The sequence below is a fragment of the Physella acuta genome, unplaced genomic scaffold (genome assembly GCF_028476545.2).
Source record: "Physella acuta isolate Inbredline_101_S28 unplaced genomic scaffold, ASM2847654v3 ptg000913l, whole genome shotgun sequence".
NCBI lineage: Eukaryota > Metazoa > Mollusca > Gastropoda > Physidae > Physella > Physella acuta.
In genome coordinates, this window is record NW_026732430.1 from 113,170 (window position 1) to 132,618 (window position 19,449).

Genomic DNA, 19,449 nt, shown 5'->3' on the forward strand with positions numbered 1-19,449 from the left:
GAATCCTACAGGTCAGGATATAACAGAATCCTACGGGTCAGCATATAGTCTACAGGTCAGCATATAACAGAATCCTACAGGTCAGCATATAACAGAATCCTACAGGTCAGGATATAACAGAATCCTACGGGTCAGCATATAGTCTACAGGTCAGCATATAACAGAATCCTACAGGTCAGCATATAATTATAACAGAATCCTACGGATCAGCACATAGTCTACAGGTCAGCACATAACAGAATCCTATATGTCAGCATATAACAGAATCCTACAGGTCATCACATAAGCTCTACCAGAATCCCTCCAATAACTGACCACAGCCCGATACTACCGACATCTCCATTGTTTTCATGTCTAGGATAAATATAACAGAGTAGCATTCTGGCATATAAAGATTTAGGTTTTTAATAAATAAAACAAAATGTAATCTAGCAGGCTATGGTTCAATTTATTTGCTGACATGTATGTAAGTTTAACGAATGGTAAAAAAAAAATGCATCTTTTTAACTTTTATTTATGGGCGTTTATCATTTTCAATATTAGGCATATAACTGATAGTTTCAGTATCAGGTGGGATGATTAAAAAATAGCGCCCCTTTCCTCTCATCCACCCCCCCCCCCCCCCCAAAAAAAATATAAATAAAAGCGAATGTTATAATACAGTAAAAATTATAATAAAGCGGGACTAATCTTTCATAAACTTTCTCGTATATTTAATTTTTAAATAAAATAAAATTATACTGAAGAATGAAAATTTCTTCTTGCTTTAAAAAAAAAAATTATTCGGAAAATAGTGTTAAATTATAACTTCCGGTCAGCGGAAATCACTCAAAATTTGACAGAAACTATTGAATAAAATCCAATAACTATGTATGGAATTTTGTCCTTCAGATACACACACACACAAACACACACATATAATAGATTGACGACAGAAGCCTGTGGTTGTATATAACACATTTATTGGGTCTAACTACATCACGATGGTAACACACAGAGAGGACGGAAGGAAGTACCCAAGGGACATCACTCAAGATAACAATATTATAAATATAACTAATACAGAAGAGTGAGTTCCCTTGACCTCACAATTATTTCAATCTATTACATCCCTTTACCCTTAGAACACAATAACACATCTCTCAATAGAACAATTGATAGTATCCTAAAATCACCAATTATATTGTAACATAAACACTATGGTAGATTACATCCTTACAAACAATGCACAATATGCTACAACATAATCAAAATACAAAACAATAATGTCAAAGTCCTTTTGACCTTTAGAATCATAGGTCTAACTTATTTGGGACTTTGATTGTCCTGCTTGACCTTCTCAGTGGCTTCTGATTTGGTGACTCAAGATTCTGACCATCTGGATTCTCTATCTCAGGAGGTCTAGGATTTAAATTATTAACTCCAGAATTTACATTTTCTGACTCTAGACAACTTGGTTCACTCATATCAACAGAACTTGGTTGTGGAACAAACTGAGTTGGTGTGAACTGATCAGACTTGGTGGGATTGACAGATTCACACTTATTATCTGCACAAGTTATTTTTAACTTTATAAGACACAGGTCCTGTACCTTGAACAATTTGACCTGGTATCCATTTTTCCTTTCTCCCATAATTTCTTAGATACACATTCTCATTAACACCAAATTCTCTTTCAATGAATGTTTGTCATGATTTAATGGAACTATTTTTGAATTGGCCTCTGGAAGTATTATGCCATTATTCAGATCCTTAATTGACATAGATTTCTTTGATTGATCAATTTTCTCAGGTAATCTGATAGTGCTTTCCTGGTAACCAAAAATACTGTTTAAAGTAATATTCTAGACCATATCACTTTGCAACTGTGATCCAGTATTTGAAGTGGGTGTATTAAATGGCAAAAATCTTTTTCTTCTTTTGATGTTACCCTTTTAGTTTCTGTAAGTGCTAATGATGTTAGCAAAGTTGTTTGATGATCACATTCCTTCTTACTAATGTATTTTCTTTAAAACATTTGAAATTGCCATATCACCATAATCATTTATTAAGTTACAAATACTTTGTTTAGGCAATTCTGACTGATAATGGACTGCATCTTCTCCATCTTTTATATTATCTTCACAAAGGTTTTTATTTCTTATTTAATATGGCCTTAAGTCATCATTCACAGACTCTTCAGGCCAACCAATCATACAGTACTCATATACTTTTATTAAGCACTCATCTTTTTGTGTTTCTCTTTTAATATCATTCACATTTATATTGGAGTTATCCATGATAGTGAAGAGAACAAATACATCTTCTGGTACATAGCTCAGGCTTTGGTTTTTTAAAGGTAATCTACTAAGACTATCTGCACTATTCTCAGATCCAGGTTTGTATTTCAATTCATAATTGTATGCAGTTAGTGTGATAGCCCATCTTTGAATTCTTGGTGAGGCATGCTCAGGTAGGGTTTTGTTTTCTCCAAATAAACCTAGCAATGGTTTATGATCTGTAAAGATGGTGAACTTCCTACCAAACAGAAACTTATGAAATTTCTTAACACCAAAAATGATGCTTAAGCCTTCCCTATCTAACTGAGAATAATTTTTCTCAGCCTGGTTCAAAGATCTACTGGCAAAAGCAATGGGTCTGTCACCCTTCTCATCCATGTGGGACAAGACTGCTCCTACACCATCTGGTGAAGCATCACATGTTAATATAAGTCTTTTCCCTGGGTCATAGTGAGTTAGTAAGGTGTCAGCAGACAAAGCCTCTTTTGCTGTGTTAAAAGCAGCTTCTTGTTGTTTACCCCAGTGCCAAGTTGCATTTTTCTGTAGCAGCTTGTACAGTGGTGATAGTTTACCAGACAGATTCCCTATGAACTTTGCATAGTAATTTATCAAGCCCAAAAAAGCTCTTAGTTGTTGGGTATTTTCAGGTTTGGGTGCTTCTTTAATGGCTTTTGTTTTCTCAGGTTGAGGTCTGATGCCTTGCTTGCTTAATACATAACCAAGAAAACTAATTTCTGTCAGCATGAATTGACATTTATCTTTGTTTATCTTTAAACCTTTTTCACCAACAATTTTCAATACTTTATCAAGTGTTTTAAGATGTTCAGTGTCATTCTTACCAGTTATGTACACATTGTCAAAGTACACACAAACATTTGGAATATCCTTAAAAATACTGTCCATGACAGCTTGGAAAATTCCAGGGCTGGATGATATGCCAAAACATAGTCTTTCATATTGGTAGAGTCCTTTATGTGTGTTTATTGTCGTATAGACTTTTGAATCTGGATGCAGTTCTAGTTGAGTGTAAGCATGACTAAAGTCTAATTCAGTGAATTTGTCTCCTCCTGCCAAATTCAAAGAAATTTCCTCAATGTTAGGTATAGGGTACCTATTTAGCTCTATTTGCTTATTCAGTGTAGTTTTATAATCTCCACAAATTCTTATAGAACCATCCTTCTTTAACACTGGCACAATGGGTGTCGCCCAATCGGAATAGTCTACCTTCTTTATGATGCCATTAGATTCCAATCTACTTAGCTCATTTTCAATTTTATTCCTCATTGCATAAGGTGGAACTCTAGCTTTGCAGTATCTTGGATTTGTATCTTTAATGCTTAACTTCACTGTTCTATCATTTAGTAAACCTGAGTTACCAAAAACACATTTATTTTCAGATATAACTTTATCTAGTGAAGTAAGACTAGATTCTTTTACATTCTTCAATGAACAAATACTCTCCCAATTTAACTTAAGATCACTTAACCAGTTCCTACCTAGTAATGGCGGTCCATTTCCTTCAACCACAAGAAGAGGAAGTTTAACACTTTGACCATTATAACTTACATGAACCATACACTCTCCTATTACCGGAACATTGTCACCAGTGTATGTTGTTAGACACTTGTGACACGGCTGTAGAGACACTGATCCTCCTGTGACAGCGTCAAAATCTTTCTTTGTTATGACTGTTAGAGATGCTCCAGTGTCAAGTTGGAAGCTGATGCTCTTACCGTTGATATTAACTTGTACATTGATGGGAGCATGACTTATTGATTTCACAGAGAACAGGTTGAAATCCGGCTGCGAATCAGTTTGAGCATTTTCACTGGTAGAGTGGTTCATTGGTTGGGTTAGGTAGTCTTGGTGAGAGTTAACATAGTGCTGCCTTTGGTTGCGGTACTGTCTTGACTGGCTAGATTTAGCAACAGACGAAGACTTTGCAAAGCAGGCCTTGGCAATGTGACCTTGCTTACTGCACTTATAACAAGTTGCAGACTTGAACTTGCACCGATGAGATGCATGGGGACCTTTGCATCGATGACATTTTTGATAATTATTACTAGATTTAGATCTAGGATTTGAACGAGCAGGGTGTTTAGCATAAGTTGGAATGCTCTGTTGGGGTTGATGTTTATTGACTAACCTGCTGTTTACTGCATGGATCTCTGAAGGTGCTAAAGATCTCGCCGCATCTGATGACTGCTGGAATGACATTGCAAGTTGTATTGCTTTTTCCAATTTTAGATCTGACTCGAGCAGCAACTTTCTTTGAATATCAGGGCTGTTTACACCTGTCACAAACTTTTCACATAGTCTGTCAGACAGCGTTTCTCCAAATTCACAGAATCTACTTAAATGACGTAAAGCAGCAACATATTCTGATATTGACTCGTTTGGTTGACGAGTCCTACTGTCAAATCTAGCTCTACATAAAAACTTTGATGGGGTGGGCGCATGGTGGTCTGTTAGCAATTTGCTCAGCTCGTTAAAGCTCTTGGTAGTTAGACTAGCTGGTGCGCATAAGTCTTTTAGTAGCCTAAATTGTTGAGGCCCTATGACTGTTAACAAAACAGCTCTCTTTTTGGCTTCTATCGTCACGTCGTTAGCTTCTAGGTAAAAGCTTAACCTCTCTAGGTAATCTTGAATGATTTCATCATTCGCATCAAATTCTTTTATTTGGCCATACAGCGCCATAATTCTAGAAATAATTAGCTAATAAGCTCTAGCAAACCTCTTTTTTGCGTAAGTAGGTGCTCTTTCTAGTAGATGTTTATCCTTCGTCGCCAGTTATAATAGATTGACGACAGAAGCCTGTGGTTGTATATAACACATTTATTGGGTCTAACTACATCACGATGGTAACACACAGAGAGGACGGAAGGAAGTACCCAAGGGACATCACTCAAGATAACAATATTATAAATATAACTAATACAGAAGAGTGAGTTCCCTTGACCTCACAATTATTTCAATCTATTACAACACACATAAGACAAAATTGATAAAAACTAAGTTTTTCCGACCCAGGAAGATGTAAAACAGTTCTAGATTTATCAAAATATCGATTTCGAGCTTTTGCACTATTACAAACAATACTTCCTGTACAAGAAAAATTGTACTCTGTCAAAGAAAGATAATCACAAAAAAGTAATACTTTAGTACTGAAACAGTTACTCCCCTTTCATTAAAATAAGCTTAATTTAATATGTAGTTTAAACTATTCTTTACTGAACACGAACCACGCTCAAAGCTTTGAAATAATAATTATTGGCCTACCTAAAAATCTCATCTTTTGATATATTATACGTTGATCGTTTTTCAATTGACTTGCATCAGTTATAGCTGTAGACAAACTTTAAGAATATACTAAATTATATCTAATCCCAAATAGCTTTAATTAGGCCAACTGATACTGTAAAACAGGCTTAGCGGTAAGAGATACTCGACGTATTATTTAACACGAAGGGGGCGGGGGTGGTAGTCAGTTTATATAGGGTAAAATGCTGGTATAAAACAATATTACATTAAACAATTTTGATTGCACGTATTTATAATTTGTAAGCTAGAATATGTATGGCTTTGGTCTATGGATAGTTTGAAACAAATGACTTATACATTTTTAACGTGAAATAATACTTTACAATAATTTCAAATAAAGCATCTTTAATTTTTAATACATGCTTTCTACCCGGCTATCAAATTGTGTTGGGATCTGTGTGAGGGAGGTTGAAATGCTTATTATTTTTATGGATAGTGGTCCTTTCAACTGTATTACAAATGGGTTTTGGTCTTTACAAAAGGTATAAAAAATGGGTAGGAGATGTGGACAAGTATCACATATGTGTATGTGCACAATGCTTAATAATAGTCGGCCCGGGCAGTGGCGTCGCTAGGTCGGGTGTCACCCAGTGCGGCATCTCATGGTGTCACCCCCCACCCCTATTTTTTTCCCTCGTGTCTCCCCCCCCCCCCCCCGGTAAAATTTTTGAAGTGTTCACATGTAATATATTTAATACTAATGATGTTTATCTATAGTCGGTTGTTAATACTCGGTTGTATTTATTCTATATATCTTGCAATATTTTTGTCTTGGTGTCGTCCCCCCCCTAAATGGTTTCACTCGGTGCGGTCCGCGCACCTCCCCCGCCCCCCCCCCCCCCGCCTTGCGACGCCTTTGGGCCCGGGGTAAGATGTGGTGCAGGTGCCGAGCCTGGGGGGGCGGAAATAAAGGAGTTAAAGAAAGAAAAATTGTCAACCAATATCTGGCACATTCCACCGTCAATATGCAATAGAAGATCATTTTTATTTAAGGGAAAAAAATAATCGCCCTAAGCAATGGCCCTGGGGAACTCCAATGTTGATGGAGATGGTGTTTAGATGAAATACCCGTTGTGATCTATTATATAAGAGAGCGTTAAGTAATTAAACCGTAGTTTCGTGAAATTTGGTAAGAAGTAGGCCTATAGTATAGTGTGATCAAAAGAATCAAATGCTTTTTTTTAATGGACGAACAGCCCCTCCCCGCCCCCGAATGAAAGTTTAAAGACCCCCCCCCCCACCAGCTGAAAAAAAAAGTCGGAAAGAAACACTTTTTTGTAAAGCGAAGACAGTATAGAAATTTGCAAATAGTCCTAAATCTATAGTTATTTTGGTTCTTGGATGTTACTGTTTGTGTTGTGATAGACTATAACTTTAGCATGCTTAAAATGTTTCGGGCAACATTGTTTGGCTATGCAAGGGTTATAGATATAAGCCAAAACCTTAGAGATTACTATGTGCACTCAGTAGACATATATTTTATTCAAGTATCATACAAACTATAAAGCTTATAAATTTTTAACAGCGGTTTGTCAAAATTAACCAGGGGAAGTAAAAACATATGTGGTGTTTTCCCGCAAGGTGGCGCAATTTACACATCGCGTTCAGATTCAATGATCCTGTAACTTAGTAGTTTGTAGCGGCTCTAAATTAATCAAAGCATGGCTTCACTGCCCCAGAAAAGAAAAGTGTGCTACTATTATGACGGTAAGTTTATCATTATTATTGTAAGCATATAATATTGTCGTTGAAAAATTTATAAACTCATTTAAATGAAAATTGACGGTGTGTTATCGCAAGTGGGACCCCGCACTTTTTTTCTCTCTCACGATTGGTGTCTGGATTTAATTTAAAAGAAATTCATTAGTTAAACCTAGGCTTATCGTACTCGTACAAATTATTACATTTTGTGTATAGTTCCATAAATAGAAGTTCAAAATAATTTTGAATATTTCGTAACCAAATAAAAAGATTTTATATTTCAAATATCTAACAACTATTTCTTTGTTAGCTTCAATTTTTTTAGGCAACGCTACCACTACCATGCAGAAAGTATGGAATACCATCCTCTTGGTACTCAGTTTGCATTTTTAAAATATTAAATTCTATCTCAATGATTGTGTTTCTTTTATCAAAATTTATTCATGAACCATTAGTAAATTATGTCTATATTATATACATTGGTAATTTTAATCCATGGACTACAGTTTTTGTTTTGTATATTGTTTAAGTAGTTTTTGAAAACTATGGAACACCATCTTCTCAGTTTAAGATTTGCAATTTTCAAAATGGCTGATTTAATTTAGGCCTATAGGCCTACATTTTGTTTAGGGATTCATTAACTTGGTGCTAATATTAAGTCTAATATTGTATGCATAGGATATGAAAAATCCCTTTTAATTAGCCTAATGATTAGGCATACTTTTAGAAGAATTTTAAATTTTATATTAACTAGATCTAGAAATAGGCCAAACTTCTACCTCAATCTTGAGTAGTGTTAACTAATTGAAGCCTATTGCTTGAGTATATATTTATGGTCTTGCTGCCTATCTCAATAGCAGGCCTGTTAATCATTTTTTAAAAGGTTACTTCTAATGGGATTATGTGTTTTTAAGTTTTTACAATAGCAGGCCTGTTAATCATTTTTTTTAAAAGGTTACTTCTAATGGGAGTACGTGTTTTTACCTGTGTCCGGTAATGCCCCAATACCAAATAAATGAAATCGTCTTGAAAAATTGTTAGAAAATGCTAACTGGTAGAAAACAAAATAAAAATATTAATGCTGTCTCTAACCCAATTCCTACTAAAGTACTTAATTTCAGATCCTAACAGTGTTAGGCTAACACTAAACCTGAGAGTACCATACTATATAACACACCTAGTTTTGTAAGTCTATTGTTGGAATCTAGTAATACCAATACAGGTTTAAAGACTGCATATTAGAGAATTTAGTTCATGTTACTTTAATTAGCATACTAGGGCAGTCACTGTTGTTTAAATATCTTTTTTTTTTGTTACAACAAAAATACAGTGAACCCTTTAAATTTACAATCAATTTAACAGTGGGTCCTGTAATGTGATTTACGTCACCAAATGCAGACAATGCAATGTCTTAATCTTTTGTATTGGACAAACTGGGAAACGACTGTCTAATATATAATATAGTCAACCAACGCCTATGAACTAATTTTTTTTGTGATGGCTGTCAACTTTTTCCATAATTTTAAAAACTGTTGGAATACAGAAATGCTGTTGATACCAAGAGCACAAAATGGTTTAAGTCAAGAGCTATCTTTCATTTAACCCGAGCCACCACCCCTTGCTCCCAACCCCCCCCCCCCCCCCCCCCCCCCCCCCCCCCCCTCTTTATCCCACATCTTTTCATTCAGATATCATGTCATTTAAGCAAGACATGTTTTACTGTTGCGCTAAGTCCAAAATTAGTCACTGTCTTTTTTGGTCTAGTCTTTAACCACATTGTTCTGTGCTGACATAGACAGGGTTTAAAACGTTCATTTACCTGTCTTTTTATTTGTGAGGATACTAACACTACCTGTTTTATTACGATTTGAATAAATCTCAGTGCTGCTACCATTTTTATTTATTTTGATCTGGTACATTGATAAATTAAAATTACTATGCAAAATTTTCTGCAATCCTGTATTTCTTCCCCCCCCCCCCCCCCCCCACTTGCGTCATTTATGGCTTACCCCTATTCCAAAATGATTTCAGTGAAAGAAAACTTGTATACCATATAATACAATCATAATATACTTGACTGTACAAGAATGTGTAAAGATTAGCTGTTGTGATTTTTTTTTTCAGGGGACATTGGTAACTATTACTATGGACAGGGACATCCTATGAAACCCCACAGGATAAGGATGACTCACAACCTTATTCTCAACTATGGACTGTATCGCAAAATGGAAATCTATGTATGAGAATCATTTCCATATTTTTGTTATTGATCAAATACTTTTTAATTTTTTTATTTAATAAAAACAAAAAAATAATTTGCAAATAAGTTAATGCAAGATATTTAATTTCCGTGACTGGTTTGTAATTTTTGTCTTCTAAAACCTTTTCCACAGAGACCCCACAAAGCCACAGCAGAAGAGATGACAAAGTTTCACAGTGACGACTATATCAAGTTCTTGCGCAGTATTAGGCCTGACAACATGGCTGAGTATAACAAACAGATGCAAAGATGTAAGCATTTTATGTTCACTTTTTCAATTCTACTGATTATTTTTATAACAAATGCAAAGATGTAAGCATTTTATGTCCACTTTTTTAATTCTACTGTTTATTTTTATGAGTCAACATAGTTTAGGCTTAAATGTTTATATATTTTAAAATTTTGTCTATGGCCCTTAATTTCTATCAATAATAAATAATCTCTGTGCTTTTCAGTCAATGTAGGGGAAGATTGCCCTGTGTTTGATGGCATGTACGAGTTCTGTCAACTTTCTACTGGTGGTTCTGTAGGTCAGTCATTTGATTCTGTTTGTTACTTCAGTTTAATTAGCTTGTTTTATTTTTAGCATCTGACACATTGTTTTTATCTCCAGCTGGCTCTGTGAAGCTAAACAAACAAGCAGCTGATATAGCAGTCAATTGGGCTGGGGGGCTTCACCATGCCAAGAAATCTGAGGCATCTGGATTTTGTTATGTCAATGATATTGTACTTGGAATTTTGGAACTGCTCAAGTAAGTATAGATGCCTTAATATGCTAGTGAAAAAATATAATGTTCATTATGTGACTTATCTTTTGTGGAGACATTTATCTATTTGATCTCATCTGCCTATTCAACCTTTAAAGATGTTTTATTATACTTGACATTTTATTTTAGTCACTATTTAAAAAAAAACTTATTTAATTGATTAGGTACCATCAAAGAGTGCTGTATGTAGATATAGATATTCATCATGGTGATGGGGTTGAGGAAGCCTTTTATACCACAGACAGAGTGATGACAGTCTCATTTCACAAGTACGGCGAGTATTTCCCTGGTACAGGAGACCTCAGGGTGAGTACTTATCCTCTTATTAACACTTCATACTGTCATTAGCCAGCTGATGTATTCATAACACTAGCATAATCAGTGATGTCTATGCCCTAAGCCTAATCAGTAACATTAAAGTATTGCTAAAGGTCTCCACCTTAAAAAATCTGTTTTCTTTCTCTGTAGGACATAGGTGCCGGTAAAGGCAAGTACTATGCAGTGAATTTCCCACTCAGAGATGGCATTGATGATGAGTCTTATGAGAGCATATTCAAGCCGGTAACTATCATTTGATTAATGGTTTTTATTGCACTTTTTGCTAGTTTCTTTTGGTATCTCTTCAGGGCGGAATTTATAAACAACTAGCGTGCCCGTCCTTGTGTAGATGTGGTCTAAGAAGAAAGTATGATGTAATATTTTAAGAGGGTTTCACCAATGCATTACCAATCCTATATTTTAAACGCGACAATTCCTGCGCGATATGTTTTAAAACATACGTGTCAGCTCACATGTTTGTCCACATTAACGCCAAGCACGCCCCATGGTGTGCTGTATGAAAGCCTTGAGTGTACATTAGCTAGGCCAATGCTGCTGCCGAGAAAATCGGACAAATCGGCTTTTCCCTACCCCCTGCATGTTCAACTCTATTTTTTGCATGCTTTTATTGTGTTTATATTAACATGTTATACACCATTCTGTTCGTAATTGAATAACCTTTTAAACTGTATAAGTTTGATTTCTTTATTATTTCAGACGTTGAAGAAATCGCCGATTTAATCGCATTTTTTACCCCCCGCGGCGACGTGCCGATTAGGGGGGAGGCTTTTTCACCTTTTTAAAACAGGGGTGTTACTTTGAGTCTATAGACTCTTCGAGTTTTCGCCCTTCAACAGTGAAACTTGGCAGAAATACAGATTAGATGTAGACGTATACAGCGCAGGGTTCGTCGTCAAAATATATTAAATACTTTCGGAGATATCGTACAGCAAAGTTAAACCAAGTTTCCCGCGTTATTTATAGACCGATTTTTAATTTGAACCCTGCGCTGTATTGCTGAAATCTGGACGTTTATTAATATGTATGATTTGTACTATAATGCCCTAAGATAGAGACGTCTATAGACTTTGAAGTGGACCGAAAATCAAAACATAACGCGCCGACCGCTGTCCGACTGAACCGCTCGGCTGTGCTTCGAATCGCCCTCTTTAAACAGACGACGCGTTACAAAATTTTTATACACGAATCGAGTTTACATACTACAACAGTGAAACTTGGCAGAAATACATTTTAGATGTAGAGGTATACAGCGCAGGGTTCGTCGTCAAAATATATTAAATACTTTCGGAGATATCGTACAGCAAAGTTGAACCAAGTTTCCCGGGTTATTTATAGACCGATTTTTAATTTGAACCCTGCGCTGTATTGCTAAAATCTGGACGTTTATTTATATGTATGATTTTTTCTACAATAACCCCAAATAAAGCCGCCCATACATTTTAAACTGGAGCAAAAATTAAAGTTAACGCGCCGACCGCTGTCCGACTGCTTGCTCTGCTGTGTCGATCTACACACCGTGTGGCACAGCCGAATGCCTGGTCACGTGACGCTAGGCGGTCGATCCGATTGGATGATACTGTAAACAATTTCTAAAGATAGATAGGCCTACATGTGTTCCCGTGTTAGACTCGACGGCTATTTCTATTTTATATGGATTAGATCTATAAGCGGACAGGCATGTTTCATAATTTTGTCCTTACCCATTTAAACGGGGAAAAAAGTCTTATTAATATTTTCGGCTCAGGATTAAAATTTATCTTGTTTTTTTAAATTAATCGAGATGGTTACTGTCCGATTATAACAATTCTGTGTTTCGCGCACCCTAATTTCATTTAAAATTAGAGCATTTCTTTTTCATAAAAACGGCTTTAAATTTTTTTCCCGGTCCCCCTTTTTTTCACTACACATTTAAATACGCTTAACAACGTGGAGGATACTAGCCTGCCAAATTGACCAAAAAGGGGTGGGTGTGGGTGGGCATTCTGTATAACACCCAACGTAACACCCATAGCCTACGTAAGCCTCACCCCGCCCCCACTAGTCCGTGACGCGACGAGCCGACGGTCGTAGCCTTTGATGTTGTACAACACCCGTACGGTACCTACTCAGTTCGTGGTGGTTTCATACCCCACCTACCTCCCCCTTCACTTTGTGGAGTTGATGTTACTAACCCTCGGGCAAAGATCAAGAAATCTTGCCAGACTTTTGTCTCTGAAATTACATAACATTCGTCTGACACGTTCATCGGGTTGGCCGACTAGCCTATCCAGCGGTCGTGTTTACGTAATAGGGCAATAAAATTCGTTGGTCAGAAGATCTGGCTAGTCAGATTAAACAAAATCTAGGCAAAAGCTTGTGGTGGTACATGTGTCTGTGTATAGGCAAATACGGTAATCTTACACAGTTTCTAGAATCTACTAGATCTACACAGTCAAGCACTCAAACACTTGCTTTTTTCTTAAGAAAGTTTTTAATTTTAAAAGGCCTACTGGTAGGCCTACAAAATACAAAAGCCTACTTACTACTAGCATAAACATTGGGCTTAAATAAAATTTATGTTATAGACCTATAACTTACACTAGATCTATACCTTGTGCAAGTTTTTAAAAAAATATTTTCCTCCAAAAATTATTTTATTGAAATTGTAAAAATTATTAATTTTAATATGGGTAATAATATTACGTAATTATCATAAAGCACACTCTGATTCCGATCTGACACTTTTGTAACTAGACTAATTCTATAGCAAAAAGTTGTATGATATTTAAAATAACAAGAAATAAAATTATAATGAAATAGGCCTACATTTTTGGAATAGAGTAGGCCTATAGTATTGGACCTAGATTACATAACATCTTTTAAGAAGTTACATAATCACAAATTTACTATTGTAATAGCATTCTTCTCTTTGTATTGTAAAACTTGATTAGTTATATTTTCTTTTAGTAGGCTATTAACTTGAAGTTAACTGACAAAAGTGATTTCAAAACTAATTCATGGTATATTTTGAGCAAAGGGTGGTATTACATAACCTTAACATTTGATAGTTATGTAACAATGTTGGACCATTTTAAATACTACCATTATCTTCAGCATATATAAATATCATATTATAGATTAAAACAGTGTTACATTTAAACAATGACTTCTTATCACATTGATTATTAGATGTTTTAAAAAAATTTAAAGGGGGGTATTACATAATCTATGAGATTAGTCGATTATGTAATTGAAGGACACTTTTTAAAATAGCATCATTGGATTCGGCATACAAAAATCTATAAAATATCCTAAAATGATATCAATTGGTGAAGTCTACTTGCTTTTATACCACTTTTAGTGAAAAACTCTTAAAAATTTGGTCCATACCCTCCCAGTATTTTTCCTCTTTCAGGGTCTACCCCGGTTGTCTGAAAAAACTGCTGTTTTTTAATGACAAAAAAATTCATAACTTTTTTGTTTATGGTCAGATTTTGAAAATTCAAACTGATCTGTAATCAGATTGACAGCCCCTATCCAAATATGTAACTATTATATTGTTTTCATGTCATGTCATGTCATGTTTGCCTGTCGTCCCTACTGGGACATAGGCCGCTGACAAGAGCTTTCCAGACGTCTCTGTCCAGGGCTAGTCTCTCCAACTGTCCCCAGGTGTATCCAATCTTCTTGGTGTCTTCTTCCAGGTCACGTCTCCAGGTCTTTCTTGGTCTGCCTCTCTTCCTCCTGCCTTGTGGATTCCAGGTGAGGGCCTGTCTTGTTATGCTGGATACAGGCTTCCTGAGTGTGTGATTATATTGTTTTACTGAAATTAAATTTTTGCATTGGCCTAGCTATGTACATTAATTACTCTCCGCAATAGTGAGGTAGAACACACTTTAGCAACCATCTGTGCGCCAGACCATTGATGGACAAAAATTGCACCCTCCCAGCGTTTCCTATAAGAACTTTTAATTTTATGTTTCTTTGAATCCTTCTCAATAGTAATTTCATCAACTCCTAAAAGTTTCTTAGCAGTCAGATTAACGGTGTCAGACAGAATTGGAGATATTTTTTATGTACTGTATATAGAGAAATACTGCACCCTGTCGGGGTAATGCATAAAAGACAAACACACATACATTTCTTATTATATTTTAGGATAAATATACTTCAACCAGTGCTGTCGTCAATCCCCCATCCCGTGTTTTTCTTCTATGATAAAATCATATTTGTTACATTTACTAACTGTGTGTAGTGAACTACTTTTTGTCTGCCTTCAGTTAAAATTTGTCCTATTTGTGTGCAGGTAATTACAAGAGTAATGGAGATGTACCAGCCTAGTGCCATTGTTCTACAGTGTGGTGCCGACTCTCTTTCTGGGGACAGATTAGGTTGTTTTAATCTGACACTCAAAGGTACTTGTATCTTTTCTTCTTTATGCTTATGTTAAAATAAGTTTTAGAATATTACTTCCATGACCACAACCTGTGCCAGCTCCTGTTTTTCACTCAGCGTATCATCGTTTAGTCACAAGTTGCGCATCTTGTTTTTAGGTCATGGCAAATGTGTAGAGTTTATCAAGAAATGGAATCTTCCAGTGTTGCTGCTTGGTGGCGGAGGTTACACCATTCGCAATGTAGCCAGGTGCTGGACTTATGAAACCTCAATTGCCCTGAACTCTGATGTTGCCAATGGTATGTACTGTAGTCCAAAGTTTTACTCTTTGTAGTCCGGGTATAAAACCAATTTTACTTCCTGTACAGCCATGCAAATCTACAACACTATTTTTCAATCATGAATTTTTTATTTTTTTTAAATATCAGCATGTTATAAGCAAAGCATTATTCAGGAAAATAGTGTACGTTTATTATATATGAGGTTTAATAGCTAAATAATTTACTGATGTTAAATAAAGATATTTTAATCCCAAAAACGTTAACATCAACAAAAAGTCATTTTAAATGCTGAAGACTTAAGTTGAACTAGAACTACTTTCTTTTTCAAAGTTATAATATTTAAAGCCCTATTCATCAGTAGAGGCATTTTAATAATTAAATAATTTTTTGGGGGAAATTCTTAACTTTTAGGAACTTACATATTCAGAAAATAATGTAAATAAAACTATTACTTTCTGTCTTCCTGGAATCTACAAAATCTGGTTACTAGTGAGATTTCAGATAAGTAAATAAATGTATTATACATAGTTCTGGCAATATAAACTGTTACTAAATAAAATATAATTCTTGGGCACACATGTCAGTAAAGGGTCAAGAAATGGAAATCTTTTTGTAGGATCTAAGATAATTTTTCGCAACTTAATTACAGTGGTGCATTTATCTATTTCACTCCCCCAATCTTAAGGAAAATACTCTTTAAAATATCTGAATATAGGCTGGGTCTTTTAAAAAATTCACACAAAAATATTTCATAAACAACAAACAAACATATATATTTTTTTTAAAGTAAGTAAAATATAAATGAAGTCTATATAACATACATTTGAACAAAAGATTATTCATAATTGTGCCGATTGCAAACGCACTTTGTCATAATGGATGTAGCGAAGCCCTTCTACTACTATCATTAGCAATGCTTATCTTTAGAAGTATCCACAAATCTGCATGTCACGTTAATATTTATTCAATTAAATATTATTGCTACTATTATTTATTTTCATCTTAATTATACATATCCCATTATAATAACTTAATCCAAAGACATCCGTAAACAAACACAAAAATCATGCCAGTATTATGAACATTTTTTATCTCTTAAATGTAGCCCATACTTCATTGCAAATGCTAAAAATACTGGGAGTTAGTTTTCCCATTCTTTTGACTGGGAGTTTTTATTGTAATAAATAGCTATTTAAAAAAGTAGAATCTGTGGCGCTATGACACAATGTAAAAAAAAAGCTGCGCTTGGTGACATTAGGCGTTAAGTGCTGGAGGCGGCGTTGGGTGAATGGTTAAAATAATACATATAGTTCTCTCTCAGTCATGTGTCGTTGTCCCCCTTCCCCTCCCTTTACTTAGATCTTATTATAATTTGCATGTATATCTTAAATAACTTTCATTACTTCTCAGAACTACCCTATAATGACTACTTTGAGTATTATGGGCCAGATTTCAAATTGCATATCAGCCCATCAAACATGGCCAACCAAAACACTCCAGAATACATGGATAAAATCAAGTGAGTTTATTTAGTGGTAATTTATTAAAATAATGTAGATCATAGTCAACCATTTGAATTTGTTTTTCCTAGATTTGTTTCTATGGTTTGCATTACTTGCTGAGCTTTGGCATAAAGTGTCAATAAGTAGGAGGAATGTAAGTGTGAATTGTTTGATGTTTTATTTATATTCATCTGTCTGTTTTTTATAGGACTCGTCTCTTTGAGAATCTCAGAATGTTGCCACATGCACCTGGTGTACAAATGCAAGGTAAATTCTGCATCTTTTTTTTATACTGTTCAGACAAGCCTAGTGTTTAGTATTCACTGAAACTTATTACAAGATTTTTTCCTCACAGCTATTCCAGAGGATGCATTAAATGATGAAAGTGAAGATGAGGATAAAGCTAATCCTGACCAGAGAATTTCAAGTAAATTTTAAATTCACTAAATGTATAGAAAAATGGATTTGGCTAAAGAACAAAAGTCCAGTACCGTTGACATAATTCAGGTGATTTTGTAATGCATAACAGATATAATGCTTTGTGGTTTCAGTTCGTCAGGCTGATAAGAGGATTGCTTGTGAAGAAGAATTTTCTGACAGTGAAGATGAAGACGGAGGCAGAAAGGACAGGAGAGACCATAAGAAAAAGAGACAAAAAACTGAGGCTGATGAAAAAGGTGACAAAGGTATGAAAACTTAAAATACCTTTCTCTATAAATAACCAGAGTCTATACATCTATTAGCTTTATAAATTCTTTGGCCCTTTTGTTAGTAACTGGCCTGGAGCTGTCTCCTTGTATGCACACCATACATGATCGTGTAACCTTTTATCTTCCAGAAGCCAAGAAAGAAGAGAAAGAAATAAAGAAAGAAGTTCCTGATGTAAAGGATGACCCAAAGTCAGCCAATGACAAGTGAGTTTAACTAATTTGTGACAAGTCTTTAAATGAACCATTTTGTGGACCTCTATTTTCTAGAGGCTTATCTGTTCTAGGCATTTCTCCATGTAGATTTGCATTTCCATTTCAGAGATGATAAGGCTGGATCCCTGGCAGACAAAAAAGGTGAGTGACCCTCCCCTTTTTTCTGCTTCTGTTGTGGCATTTCATTTTAGCTTAAACCGAAAATAGTCTTAACCACATGCCTTGTATCACATGATTACACTTGAGTTTGGGTAATAAAGGATGTGTTATTCAACAGCTGAAACATCTCCAAAAGGCGATTCCTCAGCTGCCACCCAGGAGAAAGAAACAAAAGAAACAGATTCCAAGCCAGCTGCCTCCTCTAGCGCTGCTGGTGAGCCAGAGAAGATGGAGCATTGATGATGGGATTTTTATCTGGATGATTGTGAGAATTGCATTTAGGGAGATTTTAAAATCAGTCCGTGTTTTTACATGAGTTTTACCGTAAATATTATACCAGCTAATAGAAATGTCATGAAATTCAACAGATTTTGGCATTGTTTTGGCTGATTTTGACTATTATACTGATGGTACATATTTTAACAAAGAATTGCAAATGATTTATATAATGGAGCAAAGGTGTAATATATTTTTAAAGAAAGGCTATTATGAAATCTTACATCAGCATTACTCCACCTTATCTGTCTTGATCTGTTTAAATTGATGTAGTCACTCAATCAGAAGTTTTAGTATTTTGTGTTGGGGAAGTTGAGAGGATTTGATAGGAACCAAGTTTTTACAGCAGCTACCATTGAATGTTGATTGACAGTACCAGCTGATGTAATAAATGTAAGAACAATTATTGTGCTGTAATGCTTTCATTTTGGTCACTCAAATCTCTTTTTACATGGCTTTTATTTATAAAATTGTTAAAGTTACCCTAGTATTCAGTTGATTTTTCTGTCAGATGAGTATATGGCTAATAATAAGTGTGTATTAAAAGATGGCACTGAGTTGAGAAACACCTATTTACAAAAAGATTGGTACACTTAAGTGGTTGACCATTGAAGTTTCACAGATAAGATCATTTTATTTATTTAAGCAATTGACTTTTTTCAGTTCATTTAAATTGATGGAATATTTGTATGGATTATATTGGTTTCCAGATACTGCCTTTTTAGCTTGAGGGCTTGAAGTCTACCATGTCAAATAATCCGTGAAATTGCTGGTTACAATGGTTAAAACGGGGTTACAATGTTAGTCATGGGGTTGGGTAAGGTTCCATGCCTTGACTTCTTGTGTTTAAAATATTTACTTAATGTTAGTCGAGGTACACAGTGCTCTTTAAGTGTTGTACTTAGGTGTTCACTTATTTTCTTCAATAGACATCACACCAGTTGTCAACAGCACTAATGTCTGACTGTTACCTCACTTCTAATGTGAATATTTCATCAGATTCTGACTTAGAAATAAAACCCTTTTCCCTTTTGATGTAGCCTACATACCTTGCCAGTTAAGCTAAAACACTAACTGGTCTATGTAGCCTACACCTTGCCAGCTAAGTGACTGGTCCATGTACAAACCTGCAACATGTAAAAGCACCAGCAGGTGAATGTTAATACTTGTTGTACTACTTTGAAGAATAAATTTTTATGTCTGTAAACTTCCTTATTGTTTGAGTGCTTTTGTTTTGAAATCTGTCTTTACCTGAACAGTTAGGGTT

At 35.2% G+C, this 19,449-nt stretch overlaps 1 protein-coding gene across 2 annotated transcripts; it reads left to right on the forward strand.

Annotated features, from left to right (window-relative positions):
* The first annotated feature begins 7,184 nt into the window (after positions 1-7,184).
* Positions 7,185-19,392, forward strand: LOC131953176 (putative histone deacetylase 1-B). 2 transcript variants are annotated; one of them, XM_059316230.1, is made up of 16 exons: positions 7,185-7,307; positions 9,426-9,538; positions 9,695-9,812; positions 10,017-10,091; positions 10,175-10,313; positions 10,493-10,634; positions 10,797-10,889; positions 14,953-15,061; positions 15,200-15,340; positions 16,733-16,841; positions 17,033-17,091; positions 17,180-17,251; positions 17,376-17,510; positions 17,663-17,738; positions 17,854-17,888; positions 18,025-19,392. In XM_059316230.1, the coding sequence occupies exons 1-16, from the start codon at positions 7,262-7,264 to the stop codon at positions 18,144-18,146; spliced, it is 1,584 nt and encodes a 527-aa protein (XP_059172213.1). In that variant the 5' UTR covers positions 7,185-7,261; the 3' UTR covers positions 18,147-19,392. The 2 variants fall into 2 exon arrangements, with proteins under 2 accessions (XP_059172213.1, XP_059172214.1); XM_059316231.1 differs by having other exon boundaries at positions 17,835-17,888; positions 18,025-18,104.
* The last annotated feature ends 57 nt before the right edge of the window (positions 19,393-19,449 follow it).